The 23234-nt window shown below is 41.1% G+C and overlaps 5 protein-coding genes and 1 long non-coding RNA gene across 10 annotated transcripts in view; 4 read left to right on the top strand and 2 right to left on the bottom strand.

The window, feature by feature from the left end:
* The first annotated feature begins 258 nt into the window (after positions 1 to 258).
* Positions 259 to 3044, top strand: zdhhc4 (zinc finger DHHC-type palmitoyltransferase 4). Its single transcript, XM_061264906.1, has 6 exons — positions 259 to 752; positions 835 to 908; positions 980 to 1158; positions 1241 to 1366; positions 2096 to 2340; positions 2441 to 3044. Exons 1-6 carry the CDS (start codon positions 630 to 632, stop codon positions 2738 to 2740), a joined length of 1047 nt encoding a protein of 348 aa, XP_061120890.1. The 5' UTR covers positions 259 to 629; the 3' UTR covers positions 2741 to 3044.
* Positions 3045 to 3271: 227 nt separating this feature from the next.
* Positions 3272 to 5354, top strand: pgp (phosphoglycolate phosphatase). The gene is made up of 2 exons (XM_061264856.1): positions 3272 to 4123; positions 4378 to 5354. The coding sequence occupies exons 1-2, from the start codon at positions 3529 to 3531 to the stop codon at positions 4701 to 4703; spliced, it is 921 nt and encodes a 306-aa protein (XP_061120840.1). The 5' UTR covers positions 3272 to 3528; the 3' UTR covers positions 4704 to 5354.
* A 230-nt stretch (positions 5355 to 5584) lies between these two features.
* Positions 5585 to 7251, top strand: bricd5 (BRICHOS domain containing 5). Its single transcript, XM_061264855.1, has 5 exons — positions 5585 to 5882; positions 5963 to 6121; positions 6203 to 6310; positions 6773 to 6926; positions 7061 to 7251. The coding sequence occupies exons 2-5, from the start codon at positions 6098 to 6100 to the stop codon at positions 7153 to 7155; spliced, it is 381 nt and encodes a 126-aa protein (XP_061120839.1). The 5' UTR covers positions 5585 to 5882; positions 5963 to 6097; the 3' UTR covers positions 7156 to 7251.
* Positions 7252 to 7356: 105 nt separating this feature from the next.
* mlst8 (MTOR associated protein, LST8 homolog (S. cerevisiae)) lies at positions 7357 to 9453 on the bottom strand. 5 transcript variants are annotated; one of them, XM_061304680.1, is made up of 9 exons: positions 9336 to 9453; positions 8967 to 9114; positions 8765 to 8816; positions 8531 to 8693; positions 8391 to 8466; positions 8167 to 8319; positions 7975 to 8099; positions 7729 to 7892; positions 7357 to 7667 (listed from the first exon to the last, which is right to left on the bottom strand). In XM_061304680.1, exons 2-9 carry the CDS (start codon positions 9093 to 9095, stop codon positions 7549 to 7551), a joined length of 981 nt encoding a protein of 326 aa, XP_061160664.1. In that variant the 5' UTR covers positions 9096 to 9114; positions 9336 to 9453; the 3' UTR covers positions 7357 to 7548. The 5 variants fall into 5 exon arrangements, with proteins under 5 accessions (XP_061160664.1, XP_061160661.1, XP_061160665.1 ...); XM_061304677.1 differs by having other exon boundaries at positions 8967 to 9143; positions 9336 to 9437; XM_061304681.1 differs by having other exon boundaries at positions 8967 to 9164; positions 9336 to 9409.
* A 317-nt stretch (positions 9454 to 9770) lies between these two features.
* The window catches only part of LOC133171370 (uncharacterized), a 35364-nt gene continuing 21900 nt past the window's right edge, over positions 9771 to 23234 (top strand). The window contains exons 1-4 of the long non-coding RNA XR_009718768.1: positions 9771 to 9945; positions 10030 to 10112; positions 11281 to 11432; positions 16306 to 16445. This is a non-coding gene — a long non-coding RNA (uncharacterized LOC133171370). The remainder of the gene's footprint in view (positions 9946 to 10029; positions 10113 to 11280; positions 11433 to 16305; positions 16446 to 23234) is intronic.
* meiob (meiosis specific with OB-fold) lies at positions 11409 to 12888 on the bottom strand. The gene is made up of 5 exons (XM_061304685.1): positions 12791 to 12888; positions 12266 to 12397; positions 12104 to 12176; positions 11845 to 12040; positions 11409 to 11774 (listed from the first exon to the last, which is right to left on the bottom strand). Exons 1-5 carry the CDS (start codon positions 12846 to 12848, stop codon positions 11637 to 11639), a joined length of 597 nt encoding a protein of 198 aa, XP_061160669.1. The 5' UTR covers positions 12849 to 12888; the 3' UTR covers positions 11409 to 11636.

Below are 23234 nucleotides of genomic sequence, written 5' to 3'. Positions count from 1 at the left end.
ATAATTCATAACCGTGCAATGATGACGTTTATAAGATAAACAGAAAACATGTAGGATTTTGCATATAAATTGGATAAAACACGAACAAATTTACTTTTCTCAGTGTATGACCCATAAATGGTGTACTGTATGTTATTTTGCTTTCTTACGAATTGCGGTATTACAACAACAACAACAACATAATAATAATACTAATTGTTGTTATTATTGTTTAAACAAATTAAATTCGGCACCTCAGACTTTCCGTACATTTTAGCCCCACCCATTGCCGTTAGCTAGCCACGTATGCTAAGGAAGTAGCAATGTTTACATGAAGTAGTGGCGTAAACCAAACGTGAAACGTATAAACACGTCGCAAACTACAACAACTTAACCAAAGATGTTAAAGTGACATCGATTTTCAAATGATTGTGTTTGCGTTTGAGGAGAAATGAAAAAAGTAAGAAACGTGTTTGATAACTTAACTATGCGTGCTTACTGACGTTGTCCACTTTAATAGTTTAGATGTGACGGACATTTTACTTCCGGAAACATTTATCCTTCAAGTGTTACCAAAACAACTGCGAACATTTAATTCAGGTCATACCACCGGCGTTTCGGTGAGTTTAAACCGTGAACACCTTTAAGCCATGGACTTCCTCACTTTGTTTGCTATTTACGTTGTGGTAGTTCTTACGGCCATTATATTAGTCTGCAAATATTCCGGGCAGCAACAAAGTCTATTTAATTACATTTTTGACGCCACATCAAAGGTAAGTTTATTGATATTCCCGTAAACTACCACTGGAGGGCGCTGTTGGACCAAGTGATGTATTTTTGATTTCTCTTACACAGCTACTTGCGCCACTTACTCCACAATGGCTCAATCGGTGTTTTCAGTGGACATCGCACAGGTTCTTTCATCAAAGGTGTGTGCACAAATTAACTACTTTTCATGCCGTAGTCACTCTTACGTAGCGGCATCTCCTTGTCACTGCAGGAGCAACATGTTCATCTATCTGCACATCCTATTGGAGGCGGCTGTATACGCAGAGTTCACCTATGAAGTTTTTGGTTTCTGCGTGGAGATGGGCACCTCTCTCATCATCCTGTCCGTGCCTTACATTCTACTTGCGGTCAAGACTTTGTTCTTCTACATTTGCATTAAGAGCGACCCAGGTATCTTTTTTTTTTTGTTGGCTCTTTGTCTAATTTTGTGCCTTGTCCATTCCACTCTCAAGTTGTTTTTGCTATTTTACAGGCACTGTGACAAAGAAGACACTCCCCAGCCAGTTGAGCATGTATCCGTATGACAAGAGGCTGTTTCACCCGGGCATCTTTTGTCCAACATGTCATCTTATCAAACCTGCCCGCTCCAAGCACTGCAGTGAGTTCTTTGTCTGCGTTGTTCTGGTTATTCTTCCCTCCTTGTGAGTTTATCATTGTTCTTTCACAAAGACTATTTGGATCTTATCGGTTCTTGTTTGCCTCCATGCTTTTTGTTCATTGCCTCTGGCATTGAGTGAAAGCATTTGTTTTGCAACGACTTGCATTGCATATTTTCTCAAAAGGTGGCTTCCATTCATGACAACATATTCTTACAAAGTTGAATGCCATTCATAATCTCTTCTATATTGGGACAATTGTAAACCAAAGACTCCTATATTACCGTATTTTCTGGACTATAAGGCGCACCTAAAAACCTAAGATTTTCTCAAAAGCCGACAGTGCGCCATATAGTCAGTCCGGTGCGCCTTATATATGGCCCAAATTCCTAAATTTAAACTGGCCCGAAGCATTGTGTCATGAAATCAATCATAAGTGGCCCACTGAAGACTATTTAATCATGAATCAAAAAGACTATGGATCATTATTTTGTGATTATAAAGTGATTTGTTGCGTCTGAAGTTGAAATAAAAAAGATAAAATGGAGAATGATTTGATTTGGATTAAAAATCTGACATGATGCATTAATGGTGCGCCTTATAGTCCGGTGCGCCTTTATATAAGGACGAAGTTTTAAAATGGGCCATTCATTGAAGGTGCGCCTTATAGTCCGGTGCGCCTTATAGTCCGGAAAATACTGTAATGGAATAAATTCACGTTTTTATTTCAGGTATATGCAACAAGTGCGTCCAGCGTTTTGACCACCACTGCATCTGGGTGAACAACTGCATCGGCGCCTCCAACATCCGTTACTTCCTGCTCTACCTGTTCAGCGTGTGCGCCATGGCGGCCGACATCGCCATCCTGAGCAGCCACATGCTGCTCGAAGCAGCGCTGCGTTCGGGGCTCGCGTGGGCCGTCTACCTTGACGAGCACGACCAGCAACAGACGGCTGGGCCTCTATTTGTCATCCAGGTAAGACGACTTTTTTTGCATTGAAATGTAAATTGGTGAACAAGTATCTTCTGTATCATCAATTCCTGAATCTTGTATTGAAATGTTTTTCCCTTTGTAGCAACTGTTCCTGGCCTTCCCCCGAATCGTCTTCATGCTGGGTTTTGTCGTCTTCGTCTTCTTGCTGCTAGCCGGTTACCTATTGTTCCATCTCTTCCTCGTGCTCATCAACCAAACCTCCAATGAGTGGTACAGAAACCGCGGCTACGCTTGTCAACACTGCCAGCCAAATGCCACAGCTGACCATTTCTGTAGCACGCCATCTCACACTTTTAAAAGAAACTACTATAGCCGAGGGATATTCCGGAATTTGAGAGAGGTTTTTTTTCCTCGAAAAACGGGTGGGAAAAAAAGCACTTAGGACATTGCCACTGTGCTGTTTTGTTGACATCCAACAACCAATTACTCGTTTGGAAAAAAAAGTGATCCCCTATCTGGCATGGACTGGAAAAGTGCCCCAACTAGAGAAACAAAAACTGCTGTATTCCTTCCATGCTGTTATATCATTGAACTGTTTTTTTTACTCTATTTAATTTTGGGGGGAATTTTCGGTAACGTTTTAGGAGATTTCGATGTGGTACATTTTTCTAATATATTGCCTTACCTGGATGAGAATGCCTGAATTTTTTGTATTTTTTTCTCTAATAAATGACTTGCATTTTTAATTAGAATTCTTTTTTTTTTGTTATGACCAATCATGTTGCCACAACACACAAAATGGAGTACTTTAGTATTATATAGTATATTTTATTAGTACTATGAATTATATTTCGTGACTTATGTGCACATTTTCTTTGGGCAAGTTTGAGTAATTTGGGGGTGTGCAAGAATTTCTAAAAATGTAATTGTAGGCAGGCACGGAAGCGGACGCTTAAGTGGGCGTGGCTTCTTCTGAGGGTCCTATATCTTAAAGCCGGTGCGGAAGTAACAACGGAGTCAGCATAGTGCTCACTGGAAGGTCAGGTTTTACGCAAATATTATTTTATACAGTTAAGTCTGTATTACGGGCATGTTTGATCTTGTATTTGAGTTGTAACCTTGGGTGTGTTGCGCGCTTGAGACATTTCCTGGTGTTGAAAGGGAAACCCCTTGCGCAACTCCAAATAGCTTGTTTATTTTTAACACTTGGCGAGTTCAGCTTATTGCATCATGGCCGGGTCTAAATGCGTACGACTCAATGTCGAGCTGACGAACAAACTGCTGGAATCCGTGGACAGCATCTTGTTTGATTGCGACGGGGTCATCTGGAGGGGGGACCAGGCTATCCCCGGTGCGCCTCAAGTCATCAAGCTGCTCAAGGAACACGGGAAGAAAGTCTTTTTCGTGACTAACAACAGCACCAAGACGAGGAAGTTGTACGTAGATAAAATGTCCACACTGGGCTTCAACGCAAATGAGGAAGAGGTCTTTGGAACCGCTTACTGTTCCGCCATGTACCTGAAGACTGTGTGCAAGCTGCAGGGCAAAGTGTACCTGATCGGCAGCAACGCCATGAAGCAGGAGCTGGAGGCTGTCGGCATCCAGCAGATCGGACTTGGACCGGACCACATCTTTGGCAAGCAGACCGACTGGGCCAATGTGCCTCTGGAGCCTGACGTCAAGGCAGTGCTGGTTGGGTTTGATGAGGATTTCAGCTACATGAAGGTGAACAGAGCCATGCAGTACCTCACCCGGACGGACTGTTTGTTTGTGGGGACCAACAGAGACACCAGGCTGCCTCTGGAGGGGGGCACGGCTGTCCCAGGTAGGAAGAAATATGTTTGCATCACGGCTGAATATTGAGTTCATTTAAATGTAAATGTATTTGGCGCCATCTGGTGGCAAGGAACGGTTTTGAAGTTAGTTGAATTTTATTTGGGCAAAGGGAGTGCTTTGCCACTATCTTGCGTTATCTGGGTGTGTCAGTGATTTTTAGATTACTGTAGTTGCATTAACAACAATGATAAAGAAAACTTTCATGGAAGTGGAGTAAATAAGATGTAAAATTGCTCTTCTCAGGTACGGGCTGCCTACTGCAGGCGGTGGAGATGGCAGCCCAGCGCCAGGCCACGACGGTGGGCAAACCCAACCACTTCATGTTCGATTGCGTGGCCTCCAAGTTCGGCTTGGAGCCCGGCCGCTGCCTGATGGTGGGCGACCGCCTCGACACAGACATCATGCTGGGTTCCAACTGCGGCCTCAAGACGCTCCTCACCCTCACCGGGGTCAGCACGGTGGCCGAAGCCGAGGCCAACCAGAAGAGCGGCTGCTCGGAGAAGCATAAGATGGTGCCGGATTATTACGTGGAGAGTATTGCCGACCTGCTCCCGGCCCTGCAGGGCTGAGACTCTAAAGACTTTTGCGGGCACCATCGTCTTCCACTTGTCTATCTTATATTAATAATTTATCATCTTTATGATAAGGTAACAACTAAGCAGTATCTGCTGTGGTCTAACAAAAGACACAACTACTCTAGACTAGATTTGCCACTATAATATAATAATAATATAATATAATATAATAAAAGCTAGATTTGATCCTGAGGTGTCCATTTAAAGGTGCTATTTGAACCATTGAAAAGCAAGCAAAACAATCAGATGCTAATGCTAACTTTTAAAAGACACTAAAATGTGTTCTCTCGTGTATATCAAATATGTTCTCTTAATTCTTACATAATTACAATATTTTTTCTTAGCATTCTTTTACCCAAATGTATTTTAAAATGTTTAAATATTTTAAAGAGTATTGTTGAAAGTTGAACAAAAAAAAAAACGGGATGCCAAACCCGACCTAGCTTGTTTTCAAAAGTGACAAATTATATTTCATATATATTCTCAGTGTAACAATGTCAAGAATACTATCAGGAACCACACAGTATATTCATCGAAGATAAATATATATAATTTTGTTGCATCTTGATGAAATCTATGATGAAATATTTTTGCTTTAGCACCTAACATGCACTGCTGATAATGATTAAATATAAACTTCCATCATATTAGTTTTGTTTCTTTCACTTTTACTCCAGAGTGCTGAGAGATACCTTCCGTATTGAGGCTGCTTTTATGCCTTTGTCTATTGTCCGGACTGAGATGGGCTGCCAAAAAGATAGGTCAAAGGCATGAAAACAATCTCCTCAGTAAAAGTTCAGGTGATTTGAGGATTGAAGGGACCAGGGGAGGGGGAATGGGAGGTCTCGGGGGGGATGAAGGGAAAAAAAGCAGCCAGGTGGACCGGATCTCGGGCAAGTATTTACACAGCTTCGTACTGACGGAGTCATGACGGGACACAGGATGATGAGGTGTTGGAATCTTCCAGAAGGAAGATGCTGCATGGTAAGAAATGTATTTTCCCGGTTCTTCATGTTGTGTAATCAACCTGCCGGTCTTTAGGAATCGGACTCCTCGTCTTCCAGTCGCATCCCCCAAAAAGCCATTTGTATAAGCCTCTTTGCTTCCCTCATCTTGAGCCTCCTGGTCTTAGGTTTGACCGGACATCTTGGATTTCCTCAGCGACACTTGCAGGTTTGGCTCATTTTATTTCTCAACCTGTTTCTAAACATCAATCCAAAAACTTTATTTGCTCCCCCCCCCTCCCCCCCAAGAATGAACAGCATCAGACAGTCCGATTCACCGCCCCAGACCCGACCGGGGTCCTGCTCCTTAACCAGTCTGCAGTCGTAGACCAGCAGAACGGCCTGGTGACCTTTTCTGTGACCTCAGGGGCCAATCAAACATCCATGGTGCTCTTTGACATTAAACATGTACGTCCCTCAAGAGTGATGAATTGGATCCAATGGAAGAAAAGCGGCTCATTGAATTCCCTTTTTTCTTTTTTCTCCTAGGGCTTGATATGTTACCAGCCGGTCCACCAGGAGAGCTGCTTCCTGCGGACCATGGAGACGTCGGACTATGAGAACGTGCGCTCCCTTCTTCAAGCGTCGGTACACAAGGTTGGAAGTAGTGTATTTATATCTAAATGTGACTCAGCAGCAAAAGTATTGGAACAGGCACCTGCTTTCCGCTGAAGAATTAATATTCAGCAGGAAATCAACACCTCTAACTAATTCAAGACGTTTCATCCTTCAGCGTTTAAAATGTGGTTCTGCATGACTAACCTCGCTGCAAAGGGATGAAGAAGATCCTTTTAAAGTCTCTCTCCCGCTGGATTCCTCAGAACATGTGATCCCCGCAACCTGGGCTCTTCTTACAGGGGGCCACAGCAGATACAATGGTCTCACTGTGTGTGGGGGGGAGCTTTTTTAGCTTTTAAGACTTCTTTTTTTGGAGTGAAATACTACCCGGCCATTTTAGTTGTCACTTGGCAGCAATATTATGCTGTATTTCATTTACAAAAAGCTGAAATGGTTATGTCCAATATATGTCATCTTAACATCTTGTTGTTTTGTCCCCAGCAGAGTCAGTTCCAACTGTCTGTGAACGAGACCCGGAGGCAGACAGAGTTCTTGGGGGTCCTGTCGGCCAATCAGACAGATGTCTCGACCTTGGATGAACCGCTGAAGCTTCTGTGTCAGAATAGGACAATCCACTGGACCAAGAGGACAGAAGGTAAGAAATGGAGAGCAGACCATCCGACATCTAATTAAGGGGCACTGTGGATTTTTGAGAAAATTAAAAAATGTAAAGTCAGAGAAATACGGTAGTTGCTTTAAAAGTTACGCTATGCTTTATATTTTTTTCAGGGCCGGGCAAACAGAGGCTGGTCTATTTCTGCATCGACATATGCTTTCCCAACAGCATCTGTGTGTCGGTTTGCTTTTACTACTTACCAGAGTAACTATCTCTGCTGATCATGTCTGAAAAAAATTAGGAACTTTTTTGAACTCTGTCAACAAGATTGGAAAACCAACGTTGATGCTGTTAGTGCATTTGAGGGAAATGAGATTGTCAGTGTTGCTCAATTAAAAAAAAGAAAAAGAAAAACCGAGGCTCTTGCCACTTTGTTTGCAGATCAATGAAGGACCACAACTTTGGAATGTGACTTTGAATTATTTTATACTCCCTAAAAAAAATACAGCAAATGAATTTAACATGAGACAAACCACATATTTATTTAAATAAGATAAACAGGTAGAATCAATAGGGAAAAAAAAGGTGATGGCAAGTATACCATCTTTAATTGGATTAATGTTTATGCTGTCATGCTTTCAATGTTCCATAGTCCTCCTCCTCAGGTAAGCACGCTGTCATTAAAGGCCAGACACACCACGGCCTTCTGATGGCCACTGTACTCCCTTTTAATCTCACCCGTCTCCACACACCACAGACGTGCCAAGTTGTCAGATGAAGCTGTGGAGAAATAATGCCATTTAAATGAACCTTTTATTTGCTCGATAAAAGTACGGCGTACCAGTGACGATGTACTGCGAGTCCCCGGAGAAGGCGCAGTCCCACATCCAGCCTCTAGATGTCTCTCCAGGATTGTTGCTCTTGATGCTCAGCTCAGTCATCAGAGAGAAATTGGACGTCCTCCAAATTTTGCAGGTCTGATCCGCTGAGCAGGTGGCCAACAAACTGGAGATCATCGGCGTTATCACTGAATGCGTCATTCGGTAGGGTGCAAATTATGCGTGAGGATGGAAAATCAAAGACTCACGTGGAATCAGGGCTGAACTTGCAGCGAAGTGAATAGCGTTTGTGTGCGGGGATCTTAGTTTTGGGAATAAGTTGCGTAACCTCATCTCCCATACCTCCAGCCAGGTTCCAAACGTAACAGTTACCCTGGAATGGGTTAGGGTTCAATTAAACATATTCATAAATGCCTTTAATGTAACGTTGAGACACTGACCGAGCTGTTGACTGCTGCCATGTAACTGGCATCGGGATCGATGTGAACTGCGTTGATGGACACCTCCGGCTCGGGAATGAGTTGTTCGTTGTGGTCCGTTTTCAGATCCCAAATATGAATCACTCCACTCTGGTCTCCGACTATTAGTTCTGCCTGAAAATATGCATTTGAAGTTCACCAAAATGGCTTTAAATACACATTTGCCACTGTAATAAACATCTCACCTGGTTTGGATGCAGGCACACGCAGTTGATGGGTGCATTGACCTGGAAGATCCTCTGACATTGTAAATTCCGTGACCTGGGCGGGATTTAGTTGTGACATTTAAATGAGGGAAGCTTAATTCAGTCTGGCAATGGAGTACCTCAGGTCCCAGATACGAGCCATGCAATCTTCTCCCCCTGTGTACATCCAGCGTCCATCTTCATGGAAACCAACTGAGGTGATGTTCTTGCTAACGCCGTCATAGTTAATCACTGGGTTGGGATTGTTGGAGTTCAGATCGTACATGCGGATATGCTGATAACCTTAAAAAAAAGGAGGAGGGGGTAAAGTTTAATCCAAGATATTTCCAAGTCATTTTTAAAAAATAACTAACCTGCAGCAGCAATCATACTCCTGTCTGGTGTTACTTCAAGTGAATTCACTTGCTGATAAAAACAATCGTTAAAAAAATAATTTCTCAGATTTACAGTCCTTGAAGAGAATTTGTAAATTATTAAATTAAGAGCAAAAAAAAAAAAAAAGCAAGTAACATTTGTTTTCTTCCACCTTAGGTGTGATACTCATCTGAAGGATACAGAGTCTTGGTGCTGGACTGTCCGGGTGCAAATCCCGCTATGGGCTTGCCAAAAGCGGACTGTGTGGTCGTACCCAGCCGTGGCCAAAATGACCGGGTCGCTGCCCACAGTTCCCTGATTCACGTTCATGTTTCTTTTCTGGCTGCCACTGTCAAAGTGAGTACAGCACACCAGCACCTGTCAATGTTTTTTTTTTTACTACACAACAAAACACGAAGTTAATGGAGGATATCGACACTCCGTTAGCAAAACACGACAAGCTAGCAGCTAACGTTAGCTAAGTAGGAACAATTTATCAGACTTACGAGCCTATATAGCAAACGTAGGGAAAAAAGACCTTGACGTATAAGCTTGGAAAATTAAGTTTACCTTTGGTTTGGTTAAACCTGTGCGTCTTTTTAAATAAGTCCCAAGCAACAAATACTTCGAACATAAACGTTCCGTTATGTTAGCGTCCAGAGCTGCCATCTGCTGACTCGTTTTATTACTACTATAATTTCAACATGAATTGAACAAAGCTGCCACGTAAGTATGAACACCGTGAGTAATATACCTTCTATTTCTTAGAGAAGCTATATGTCTTGAAAATTTGCTTATTTGACTTTATTTGAATTATAACACTGTGTAATGCTTGGAGCATTTCAACCTGTAACTTATGTTGAAGAACATACAGAACATTCCAAACACAAACTATCAATGTTTCTGTGTAATGCTTTGAGCATTTTAAAATTGTAACTAGTATAAAACAGAGTTGAAGAACATACAGAACAATCCAAACACAAACTGTCAATGTTTCGGTGTCATGCTTAAAGGAGATGAACATTAGAACGTCCTCTTTGGATCTTCGGTGAGTTCCTCAGTCCTCATTCAGCTGGGCTGAAGTGTGCTGCGTCGCTTCATCTTCAACCAGTGAACATGACAGGACCACTGCCCGGAACCCACTCTTTGTGCGAGTGGAGCGGAACATCTAAAACGGAAGGTTTTCCAGAAATATTTACGTATTTACCTTGAGATAGAATGCAAATAGCTACCTCACCTTCACGTATGTTTTGCTTGTCTCCAGGAGAAACTTCCACTTCAACGCAGACCGATCGGAATCGGTCAAACGGGTGAACTGCTCAGTCTGCAGCAAAAGGAAAATATAAAGTATGTGGTTTTTTTCCCCCTCTGATTGTAAATGAATACCGTATTTTCCGCCCTATAAGGCGCACCTAAAAACCTAAAATTTTCTCAAAAACCAACAGTGCGCCTTATAGCCCGGTGCGCCTTATATATGGACCAAATTCCTAAATTTAAACTGGCCCAAAGCATTGTGTCATGAAATCAATCATAAGTGGCCCGCTGAAGACTATGAATCATGACTCAAAAAGACTATGGATCATTATTTTATGATTATAAAGTAATTTGTTTCCGTCTGAAGTTGAAATAAAAAAGATAAAATGGAGAATGATTTGATTTGGATTAAAAATCTGACATGATGCATTAATGGTGCGCCTTATAGGCCGGTGCGCCTTATATAAGGATAAAGTTTTAAAATGGGCCATTCATTGAAGGTGCGCCTTATAGTCCGGTGCGCCTTATAGGCCGGAAAATACGGTAATTGTGCTGTTTGTACTACGAACAGTGCATTCCAACATGGCGTCAGCCACGGGGCTTCTTAGGTTGCACTGCAGAGTGCCAGTGCGGTCGCTGAGGTCCATTAGTAGGTCAAAGCCAGTTGTGGACGAGAAGACTTGACCCTTTCCCGGACACACCTGGTTGCTGCAATACTGCATGCCCTCAGTCACCTGGAACTTGCAATTGGTGCTGAGACGTATGACAAGAAAACAATGATTCCGACAAATAACTCAATCCACTGTGGCCGAATGAGCGTACCAGCGAGTCTTGATGACTTTAGAAAAGGAAGAATCCAGATCGAAGCCGGTGATGAAACTGATTGTGATGCCATAGACTGGCTCCGGAGACTCCTGGCTTTTTTCCTTCAGTTGAGCGACAGTGTACACGGCGGTGATTGACTCCACTGCAAAATCGTACACAATTATTTCGATATGCAAATATTTCGGTGTATTCTGAGATCGTAGGCACTGCTAATAATTACAAAAAAAAAAAAACATTTTAACTGGGCTGGCAGTAAATGGGTTATGTAAGTTACGTGGCATGTCATCTTGTTCCAGAGCTCCGGATTTCAACATCTCCGCAGCATATCTGTAGAGCAGGCCGGCCTCTTGCGTGTCTTGACGACAAATGATGATTGATGTGACAGAGCGTGCAAGTTTGCAATGACTACTCTTGTTTTATTGTCGTTGATACTTAGGTGGAACGACGCAGTGACACGCTTACCAGGATTGACAGTGATAATGGTTTTGGAGTTGACTGTTGCGGTCATTCCATTGCGGAAGCTGTCAAAGGTAATCTTTGCATCCGCTATGAAGATCACTTGGAACGAGGAATCGAGTCAAAACACGCGTAAGTTATCTCAAAAATAACATCTCAAGTCTCCAGTTATGCTTGCGTCTAGTATGGAAATGTTAATAGGACGTGACAGCTAGTAATAACATTCATTCCTACCGCTCCCTTTGCACACAGAAGTCTGAACTTGCTTAATGGCTTCTCTGTCCCAACTGCGAATTAATCGGAGGTCGGGAAGTTAGTCTGGAGAGGTCTCAGAGTTTAGCACAAATACACAACACTGAAGCGAGAGGCACACCAAACCAGTGAGAAGGATGAGACCAATTCATCAAAAAGCTTTACTTCCATCCTCTGTCCTGGGGATCCATCTGATTTCTGAAATAGTTTCATCTCGCCGATCTACACATAATATTGCGGCTGGTAAGCAAATGATGGTGAATCGGGACGCAAAAAAAGATGGCAGACTTACTCCTTTCACAGCAGCGAGTATGTTTATGAACGATCCGTCCAGATTCTTCCCGCTGGCCTGGATATCTCCCAGATTGTAGAAGTCCTTGGAGTCCTTAACTGGGATGTGAATCAGTGGCAGCAAGCGGTCTTTGGTGACCATGTCCACACAAAGATGCACTTGAGAAAAAAACTCTGACAGTATCAGCCTGTAGGGACTGACAAAAAGAGAGAGAGGAGAAATGGGACATTCCAAACTAAATATTATTAGTATTACTTACCTTGGTGTCGTCGGAGAGAATCTTTCCTCCTTCTCTGAATCTTTGATGGCCACCAATGGATTTTCTATAGTGACTGGAGACATAATAAATAAGCATGCAGCAATATTGCACCATTTTTTTTTTTTAGACCATTTTTGATGGATAGTGAGAAAGATGCCTCACCAACATCACCGATATTGTAACTGTTGGACATCGTATTAATGTAACCGTCACTTCCCAGGGCCAACACATTGATGAAGAAGTCAGGAGAGTCCTTAATTGTGAAGCCAAAAAGGAGTCTGTCCACTCTAGCATCTAAACAATAAATGAGAAAGAATCATCAAACCACGTTATAATTATTCACCAGAAGAGGGCGCTAGCGGACAAGACACGAAGGTAGAGTTCTAGCGTAAATCAAGCAACTCGGCGTTCAAACTAAATCAACCTCAAACTTTCAGCATGCACCATGATAAAAAAAATTAATGTTACTAAAATAATTAAAACTTGCGGCGAAAGAACTTTTTTTTACTCACAGCGTTAGACAATTTGGGATCAAGCTCAGAGATGCAATTGTAGTTCATGGCGGCCATTTTTAGCACTTTTGCTAGATTACTATTTTTCCTAACAACTCCAATGACAAGACACGAAGGTATAGATATCATATTTTGAGTGTACTGCTATTAAAATTATTATACATTTGATACATACCTTTTCTGGCGGGGGAGTGCTTAATATCAGTTTTTCCTATTATTATGCCGACCACCATCTGGAAAGAATATGCAGTAGTTCTATCGTGAATCAAGCAATCCGGCATTCAAAAAACTATGTCAGCCACAAACTTGCAGCATGCACCGTGATTAAAATGTAATGTGACCAAAAGAATTAAAACTTTTTCCTTTTTTTTTTTTACTTACAAGGTTAGACAATTTCGGATCGAGCTCAGAGATGCAAATGTAGTTCATCGCGGCCATTTTTAGCACTTTTGCTAGATTACTATTTTTCCTAACAACTCCAAAGACAACCAACACTAAAATGTTAACAAGTACGTTTTAAAATGTCGTGTCAGTATCTCTTCAACTTTGTTCAACGTGGTCGTGGCAAAATGGCTTTTTGTTAACTTGATGCTTTCGGGGGCAGTGGGAAATATTGTAGGAATGGAAATATCAATCCTTTCGTAAAAAAAAAAAGTGTCAGAATATTGCTTCACATAGCTAGTTTTGCAATTAGTAATTTAATATTGTGCTAAATTAATGGTGGCAGTTATGCTTAAAACTGGTATTTCAAGTCTTCTTTTAAATGTTAGCCAAGTTAATCCAAAACTCAATTTTAAAACGCAACTCCAGTCTTGTTTTTTCACCTCCTGTAAATCAACCTTTATTGACCCTAGGGAGTAAAACATGTGCTTTATGTTATTTTAAATTCCCCCTTCCATGCAAAATTGTTAAAAATACTGCTTAAACACATGGACAAAATTGTGAAAAATATGCTGATTTAAAAAAAAAAAAAGACACCCTTCATCTCTTGCAACACATGAATTAATGGACACAACAATTAATTCCATAGGTGAAATGGCAAGAGATGTCCCAATACTTTTGCCAAGATGGTTTTCATTTCTTCTAAATGTTGCAACATGGGCCTACATAGTGGATATTGCCATGCTAATCTATTCCAATCATAATTCACAGCACGGGATTCAACAAGAGACAGCTTGGCAAAGATGAATGTGACAATTTCCTGTCCGTTTGATTGCACAAAGCTAAATCTGACTCATGATAGTGTCTTCTATAGCTAAGCATGAATGAAGAGCTGTGACGGTAAACCCACAAACGCAGCTTTTTTCCCCCGTCTCATCTCCATGTTTGAATAATCCTCACAGTTAGCTGATTGGATAGAATATCTTATCCCTTTCGACTAATGTTTGATTTTTACGCTTGGCTGTTTCTAGTTTTAGGCCACGATGTGTGGAGAAAATTTGACACAGCATGGAGGAATATCAGAATAGTCCATCACGCAATAGGTTTTGTAATGAAAACAGCAGAATTTGATTATTTACTGGAGTGCTGGAATTGATCTATTTATGGACATTATTCAAATGAGATGCAATTTTACAGTCATTTGTTTTTGTCATCTATGTGCTATTAATCACAACAGCACATTATAAATCAATTCAAACTGTGCAATTTGATGAAATGATTTATTGACATTGATTCGCAGCCTGTGTTAACGTGACATCAATCATCCTTTGATCCGCTATTGGGTATTGAAGAAGGTATAACTTTGGTTTATGGTGCAATCTTTTGCAGTAGACCATAAATAGATCACATAAAAAAAAGAAATTACATTTGAGGAGTTGGCTGACATAATCAGGCAAGAATGCTAGTTAAAATGTGTTTCTTGAAGATGATGATCCACCCGCCAGCATCTAAGTGTAATTATCTTGTCAGTCCGAAGTAAAAATGCAAAAAGACAATACATCATTTAATCTTATATAACACAGGAGCCATCGCGGCTGTGTCGATTTATAAGTACAGGACTTTTTCGTCTCTCCCTCGATTAGCAAAGCAGATTTGTCTGATCTGAATCCTTACGCCACCACGGTTTTTATTTAGCAACTGGCTGTCCCCAACGGCACCAGACGGGAGATTTGTGGTCCAGCAGCGTAACCCTGTGTAAAACACGAAAGCAGAGAGGATGAAATACAGACGCCAGTGACTACTTAGAGGCATGGCAGCAGAATGACAGTTCCTCGCCAAGCTCAAGTCTTTTCGGGCCTGCAGCACATTTGTTAGTCCTTACGCTGCGTTGTCTTTTTTCTAAGTGCAGGTCTTCATCTAGGAGAGCCTCTGCAACCAGGAAGTCTTAGTCTTGTGTTTACACTAAGTCCACATGCGATGCGGTTTAATGCGAAGCAGGTTTTCCAGTGCTGGAACCAAAGACAGGTTGACGTATTTAACCGGTGATTTTAGTTCACAAGCACACAAGAAAACAATTTTATTGTAGCAGCTCCTGAAAGAGCTGTATTGTCCCATTATTGTATTGCTTCAGCTCATTAAACATATAGGCTGGTCAAATTTGTTCCAGAACCTTCCCCTATCCAGGTTTAGGTTTTGCAGTTGTTGGCAAGGCAGGGAATGCACACTTACTGGTCTGCATGGTGGAATCATACAACGTGCGCGCTCGGTGTCTCACCCAGGGAGACAGCGCTGTGCAGGAAATGTTAAATGATGCTAATAATGAGCTGTTGAAAAGCAGAATGAATAAGGAAAACAGTGGCGCCTATTGCCATCCATCATTTTACTGAGATGGAATGGAAAAAAAGCAGTAGAAATTTACAGCTGGCATGTTTTGCAGGTGTGTGTGTGTGGGGGGGGGCTATTTAAACAAGGAGACATTTGACTAGGGTGCACATTCTGAAAATGTGTAGTTATGTCTAGCAAAAACGGTAATTATAAAAAATTATATTTAGCTACATTCCGTGACCACATAAATCCTCTTTGCCCATTAAAATGAATGGAAATGCCATTAATCCGTTCCAGCCACACAAACTTATTAAAAAAAAAACACACACACAATATTGTACTTAAAAAAAAAATAATAATACAAATAAAAACAAAACCACAAATATACAAGGATTCTTTGTACCATGTCCCTCAGGCATGTTTTCTGTCTCCCGGCATGTCTACCTTCCACAATTCTGGCCTCTTCTTCATGCGGCATGCCTCGGAGGGACAACCTCTTTTAACCACCACCGGTGCCATCGTGATGCATTTTCTAAATTTTGTTTCACATAATCCACTTTGTGTTAGAACTCTAATGAAGAACATAGCCGCTTAGATGTAAACATTAACATCAGTGCTAATCTTTAGCAACTGTGAATAGTTTCTAATGGAGATCAGATCATTGGAAGGTCTCATCCTCTGAACAATATCTGGAAATAATCCCATGACTCATCACACTGCATCGCTATTATGGTTGTAGTCACACGAATCTAAATCTAAGAAGGATCAACAGAAAATGAGACGTCTGTTATTATATTTTTTTACAAGTTCATGACTCACTTTTGAAGTACCACTCGATTGCAAGTGTAGGCTATTATTTACAGTTTTTATAGATTTGCTATAAATAAATATCCATTTGCCCTTTTTATTGTCCTAGCGGACCATTTGTGTATATGCTACAATATTTGATCATTCATCAAATTAATTTTATTTCTCTCTCTACAGTGGTGTTGGTCTTCCTACTTCCTGATCTCCAACCTGTGGGCTGAATGGAAGTTTTTGTTTGCCTGGATTGATTTCCTCTGGGTCCTGGTCCTTGCAAATGAACAGATTCCTGCCATCCACAACACTTACAGTCATTTCAAGTAAGTGAAATTGTGTTTGCTTTGAGTAGAATGAACTGTAAAGGAGGCCAAAATTTAGCAGAAGCCCCCAGTCGTTGAGTAAATGTACTTAAGTTGAATTACACCACGGCTAACGTCGAATCATATGTGAGTGACTCACGCTCGCAATTTTCCTCCTCTTGGAGCTCGATATACTGCCAGTGAAAATGTATCGATGCCAAGAGAAAACTTAATCCATTCATCATCTTTACCCCTGCATACTTAAGGAAAGCCAGTCCATCAAACTGTCTTCACAGACTCAAATCTTTACATCCTTCCATCCCCCCGCCGACAGAAATATCGAACGCCACATTTGACCCCATTCTTTTTAACAATTTAAAAGAGTTCTAAGGATGTAAAAGGGAGCCAAGTCATTTCTTTAATGACAGCCGAGTGATACGTTAAGCAGGAACAATGACGCATTGTCTCGAAAGGATGGGCACAGCTTTGCTATTTTCAATTAAATGTTAGACGGAAAAATAAATGAAGCACAAATTTGCAGTTGATTCATTCCCACAGATTTTCAGCGGGCTCGTAAGATCAAAAAGGTCAATTATTTATAATATTCCCTTGAAGTCGCATCTTAATACGCTTATGTGTCGTGTGAAAAAAATTAAAAAGCATTCTTAACTTGAATGACGAATGGCTGTAATTAAAGTCGCAGATGGGAGTGCCTCATGCAGTATTTTTTTTTTTTCCCTGTCAATATAAGTCGCGAGAAGTTAGCAGTTATGTTGATGTAAAATAGAATATTGTCACTTTGCACGATTCTTCTCAAAAGATTCAGAGGGGTGACGTTCTTTGTCGCTTTGCGATTCGATGAATCACAACGACGGCGACGCTCGGAAATTTCACCGACAGAAGTTTGATGCATGTGCGTCATTGATCATCCTGCAATGAAGTCATTTCTTAAGAAGTAAATCCAAACACCAATTCCTCATCTTTGTCCTCATTTGTCATCTGCCTGATCTCCAAAATGGGACTTTGGACTGTATTAAGAAAAGCTGAATCAAAATATGAGAGGCAGACAAAAAAGCAATTTCACAGCAGAAATGAGTCTATTATTTACTCTGATGGGATAATGTTCTGAATTCATATCGGATAACATTTGGGCCGTTCCTCAAAGCAAACGTTGACATCGGAAGCAAAAAAAAAAAAAAAGCTGCCTTCCTTTTGCCTTTGCTAGTAACATCCCATATGGAAGGCATCAGGCAAGCTAATAACAATGCAGGCTATAAGTTTAATAAAAAGGAATGGAACCAATTATGGCCTTGTCCCAGTCATGCACGTGGCTCCTTGTCACGAGAGGAAGCCTGTGGGCGCCGCAGAGACAGAGGGATAAAGGGAACATCAACAGCACTTCGACAATGATTGTTGATTTGATTCTTGATTAAAATGGAAGGAAGATTTATATGTGGTTTTTATTATTATTGAGAGACTGCCTGGGGTGAATTAACAAGATCCAACTGAGTGTGTGTGCCAGTACCTTTTGTGGTGTCTGCGGATCCAAGAAAATAGATTTGATTACAGAAAAAAATAAAAAATAAAAAAGGCTACTACCGACTTGCGAGCTCGATTCAAATGTCGGACTTTTTCCTCATGTCGCATATCTGTCGTTGACGTCTTGGAGGTCTCTTGTACCGGAGACCACCTGGGTGTATACTTCCTGCCGTCAACACGCTTAACGACCGTCAAGCTACGAAAAGCCAATCGAGTTTAATTAAGTGAACTTTGGGAACGGATGAAGACACAAACAGCAGATGGCCGGGAAAGTTGTTACTGGGTGGGCATGTAGCGGTCCAAAACTTTGTCTATCAATATCAAGCCATGGAGGGAATGGAAATACATCAAGACAAGTGCAATGTCTATTAAAGTGGAATTTCATGACCTGTGTGTCAGCATTTCAGTTCCTGCTCGTGATGACTTACGTCTGGGGTGGCGGCAGACTTATACTTGGCCTGTTGGCTGTCTAAACACGTGCTTTGACTTTTTTTTTTTTTCCCCCGCTTTCAGCGACTTGATAGTGACCACACCAGAAGTTCGCAGTCTTCATCTGTCTGTCTGCCACAAAAACCTGCCGACATCTGCTATATTTGGATTAGAGGATTTACCTCCTCCTTCTCTTTCCATCGGTCATTTCTTTTGACCCCGAAGTCGTTTTCCTCTTCTGTGACGTCATGTTCTGGACCACCAGAGTTGGCCTTCTGTTCCTTCACTCTGGCTACCTTTCTATGTCCAATGACTCAAAAAAGGAAACTGCTACTACTTTTTTTTTTTTCCTCTATGGTTATTTCTCAGTAGCACTTGATAAATGTGTAAATGGAGAGCCTGTGTAATGTTGATATTAACAACATAGTCACCGTGTAATTGATTTCCCGCAGGCCTCGGGCCGATCGATGCCGAGCCTGCGAAGTGCTTGTTAGAAAACGCCAAATCAGGCTTGGTACATTTATGTTGTAAAAAAAAAAAAAAATTACATGCATTAACTCGCATCCAGGTGCACGCATGGCTGCTTGCGGGGAGACAGACAAGTAAAATCACATACATCTGCTTACCATCCCTGTAATTGTGCTTCCATCAATATCATATTACTCGTTCCTTTCGCTGCCTATTGATCAAGCCCCACAGCTGCCGGTCATGCGCTGGTTACGATGTGTTCTATTACCTGAGCTCAGATCAGGGATGTTTTTTGGCAAATGTGCACATTGGTGTGTGTTTGACTGATTAGCATGCAGCCTGCAGATTGATCCAAAAAAAACGCAAAGCCTTCCCGGTGCAGATGGACGCCTTGTGGCATGAGAGCTATGTTTTGGTTAGCTTCATAGATTAAGGTTGGATCAGGATGGATTTTCTCAAGGTGCCAACACTAAAAGGGATTTTTTGGCGTTTAAATTACCCATTCATATGTCAATATTAATTTCAGTTATAATACACGTTCAATACGATACGGTGAGTTGTAAATTTCAGTTTATTACATCTATCGGCACTGGCGGTTATAGTAGGTAGATAACAGTTTGAAATATTTGTACATATTTTTGCAATTTGTGGTTGCTGCATTCTAAATATTTAACTCGTGATCAAATAGCAATTCAAGGGAAAAAAAAATCACGCCTGGAAAGAATAAATAAGCAATGGACTCTCAGCCGTCTGATTTCCTCATTTGAAGTTGCACAAATTGTTTAGCTCCACTTCTCCACGACCTTGCCCCCATTATACTGGGATGGAGTTTTGTTGTATGGGAGCGTTACAATCAAGGGATGTAAGTGGGGGTATCATTTCGTTGAGGGGTGGGTAAATTACATTTCCGATGGGATCATGTAAAAAAAACTGGAATGGTTGTCGAAGGCCATGCTGACCTCAATTGTATAAATTTGTCATTCCTTAGTAATTCGGCCTGCTCAATTATGGCAAAAATGGCTAATTCTTGGCTCTTGTGCTTTAGGATATTAGCCAAGTAAATGACAAGTCATTGTCATAAGGAATGAAAAATGATGACGTAATATTTACTTATGGCAATTTACAGCTTTTCTTCATTAGGGTTCGTGTTTGAGCTCAATTAAGCGTCAGCAAAGTATAGGCTCATTATGGCTGGAAAAACAATCTCATAATTTGGGGCAGATCAGCAGTAATTATGACTACATTGTCAGTGAATTCATATCATACGTGATTCTTTTTTTTTTTTTTTTTGAGACGTGCATGATGACCACATCTGTTTGTAGTTAGTATGAGGATCTTCTATTTCAGCCCATGTGTTTCCTGTCATGGAGCGAAAGGAAAAGAAAGCTGGAAAATGCGTGTGGCCAGCAAATTCTATTTTTCTTGGGAATGTCTTGTCTCTTGTCTCTGACCTGGACACTGGACCACCTCCATCTTCTCTGCCCCTAAATTCAGTCTAATTGCTGTCAATCCCATGTTTTTACTCTTATTCGTCACACTTGAGTCTTTTTTTTTTCCCTCCACCAGTCATTCGCTTATACGCGCTCTCCTCCGTTCGAAACTGTAAATCTCGATATGCTCTGCGCCCGTGATGAAAAACTGTAAATCTCAAACCTGTTTGCAGCCTCTCAATAAAACGTCCTCTATTGCTAAATAATGAAAGTCGGGGAGGCGAAATCTGGTCCTGTTAGGTTCTAGAAGGGATGAGATGGGATATTGTATCTCTGGCTCCTATGAGGGAATTAAGTTTAGCTCGGCTTCCAGCAGCACACAGGAAGAGGACATGGTCCAATCTACTGGGGGCATTGCCGGAGACAATAAAGCTTAATGATATTTTCTCATGCTGACAGCTAATATGTGCTCAGACTGAACTACTGAAAGTCAGCGAGGACACTCAGTCACTATTAGTGTCTTATTTTTTTTATTGTGTGCAGCCCTTGGGGTCAATTCACAAATCTGCAAATAAAAATGTGACTCACAATAATATGAAATAAAAATAAAATGTGATATAATATATAATGTATATAATAATAAGAAATATCTAAAAATAAAAATATGGCAAGTTTTGAGTTGAAATATTTGCGTCTCACAATAATATGAAATAAAAATAAGATGTGATATAATATATAATGTAAATAATAAAAAATAAATATAAAAATAAAAATATGGTAAGTTTCGAGTTGAAATATTTCTCTTAACTTCTTGAAAGGCGATCACGTCCCCAAAGAGTTTCTCCTCAATGGGTGCTTAGGTGGAAACTTCATCCCACCTAAGTAAGTCCTCGGAGAGGGACAGGCGGCATAGGAGAGGAGACATGACTCCCCCGACATCTGTTATGTGGAGTGGCATCTAATTTACCCTCTGCTCAGATGGGGGAGAAAATAAAAACAAAGGTTGGGAGGTAAAAGGGAAACATACAATTAGAAGCAAGGGTCTTTATTTCTTTCAAACATGATATTAGGATGTTAGGTAAAACTGAAAAACAAATGTATGATGACATTTCTGAGTTGACATTCCCTTTAAATGTTTGCATTTCCCCCCCCCATTTGTATATCATTCAATTTTTCCCCCCCACATACCACAATGGGAGAGCCCCACTTACCACTAGTGGAACTCGTACCACACTTTAATAATCACCGAGTTAAGCAAACATTAAAAAAGTTCATGTTGACTCAACAGCATAGTTTCGTTCATTTTATTCCATGTCATACTACTATAATGACAAACCAAGAAAATATTTTCTTGCTATTACACAGGATAACATTTCTATGTAAGTGTTTTTGATGGAACCAGATATATATATTTTGGAGTTGCAGTTGTTCTTTTTCCCCATATTTAACTCAAACTAAAGCGCTGACTGAAACCTTCCGTTTGTAGTTTTTGTGAACTAATTACCACGGGTCGATCTTAAAGCACTTCATGGTGTTCCGTATCGGAGTCCTCCTCTGTCTAAGAACTTGCTATGCACTTGCCATGCACTTTAGGAAGAGGTCAAAGTTCATCCCTAGATATCCACCAGAGAGGTCAGTTTCATTAGGTGTTAATGATCCTCCCCGAGGGCAAGTTTACTCCTTTGCCGACTCAGCCCGACTTACACATTCAATGCCAACCCGATTCCAAACATCAATAACATTGAGCCGATTCTCGAAATCAATTATTTATTTTTTATTTAGTCAACGCCTGGCTGCTTTTCCCTCCTTTCCCTGAAATGTAAATCAAGCAAACCACCAAACGCGTTGGAGCCGAAGCAACGCGAATCCTCACTTGACCTGGCGCTCGCTCGCGCCGCAATCAACGAGAGGGCCCGTTCATTTAACAAGCTGTCAGCAGGAGAGCGCTCAAACGGAAAATAGAACATACAAGCATCCAGCAACGGGGATTTGGATGTCTTCCCAGTAATTATCGTATCATATGAGTCTCCAGCGCTGCCTTGATCTGCCAGGTTGAGAGGAAACGCGGGTGCAAACGGTCGACCCTTCGCAGGCGGGATTCTGCTGGAGAAGCCGCGACCGATCGCACAATGTAAACCGGTTTGACTTTGAAACTAATTAAAACGCCGCCCGTTAAAGTGGACTCGGACGGATAATTAAACCAATCTCATGCCGTGTAATTTGCTAGCCGGTCAGGAAGTTCTAATGAATAGACGGCAGCAGGATTGAAGGATTAAAGGTTTTTGAAGTTTGCTCCCACTCGTGAGCTAAGTTGGAAGCTATGCCGTCGCCTTTGTATAAAACGTCGAGCCAGTGACTCACGCCCTTCCATTACTGTCAGATACATGTTGTCATGCGTGTTTGCCAACAATCCCATAATGATGAGAGAATTGTTTCAAGATGTATCTTATCCCAAATATTCGGCTTCCAGTGGTTTATCATTCAATTAGATGATTTTTGTGTGTGAGCCGAAGCAACGCAATTTAGAAAATGGAAAGCCAGCAAGATTATGGCTTAAGTGCAGGGGTGGGCAAACTTGTGTGCTCAAGGGCAACGTTTCATTTTTATAGGCCACGGGTAACTGATTTTTTTTTATTTTTTAAATAATTTAGTGTATATATAAAATAAATTCAAGTAATTCAATTGAAATAAATAAATAACAATAAATTAGAATTAATTCACTGAATATTTTTAAATATTACTAAAGGTGTAGCACCTTGAGATCCAAGTGACCCGGCTTATGTTTTTCCAGATAGGGAAGTACTAAAGTATATTTTTTCTGTCCCAATGATAATGATGAATAACCATAATCCGCTGTCTGTGTATAGTTAGGATTTATTCAACCTCAAGTGTGATGGATACCGTGCATCCTCACTGTTGCATGGAGACACACACGGATCAGCGG

This window comes from Syngnathus typhle, linkage group LG18 (assembly GCF_033458585.1).
Source record: "Syngnathus typhle isolate RoL2023-S1 ecotype Sweden linkage group LG18, RoL_Styp_1.0, whole genome shotgun sequence".
In the NCBI taxonomy this organism is placed as follows: Eukaryota; Metazoa; Chordata; class Actinopteri; order Syngnathiformes; family Syngnathidae; genus Syngnathus; species Syngnathus typhle.
The sequence above is the reverse complement of the archived record's forward strand: the minus strand, read 5'-3'. Positions and strand labels throughout refer to the sequence as shown.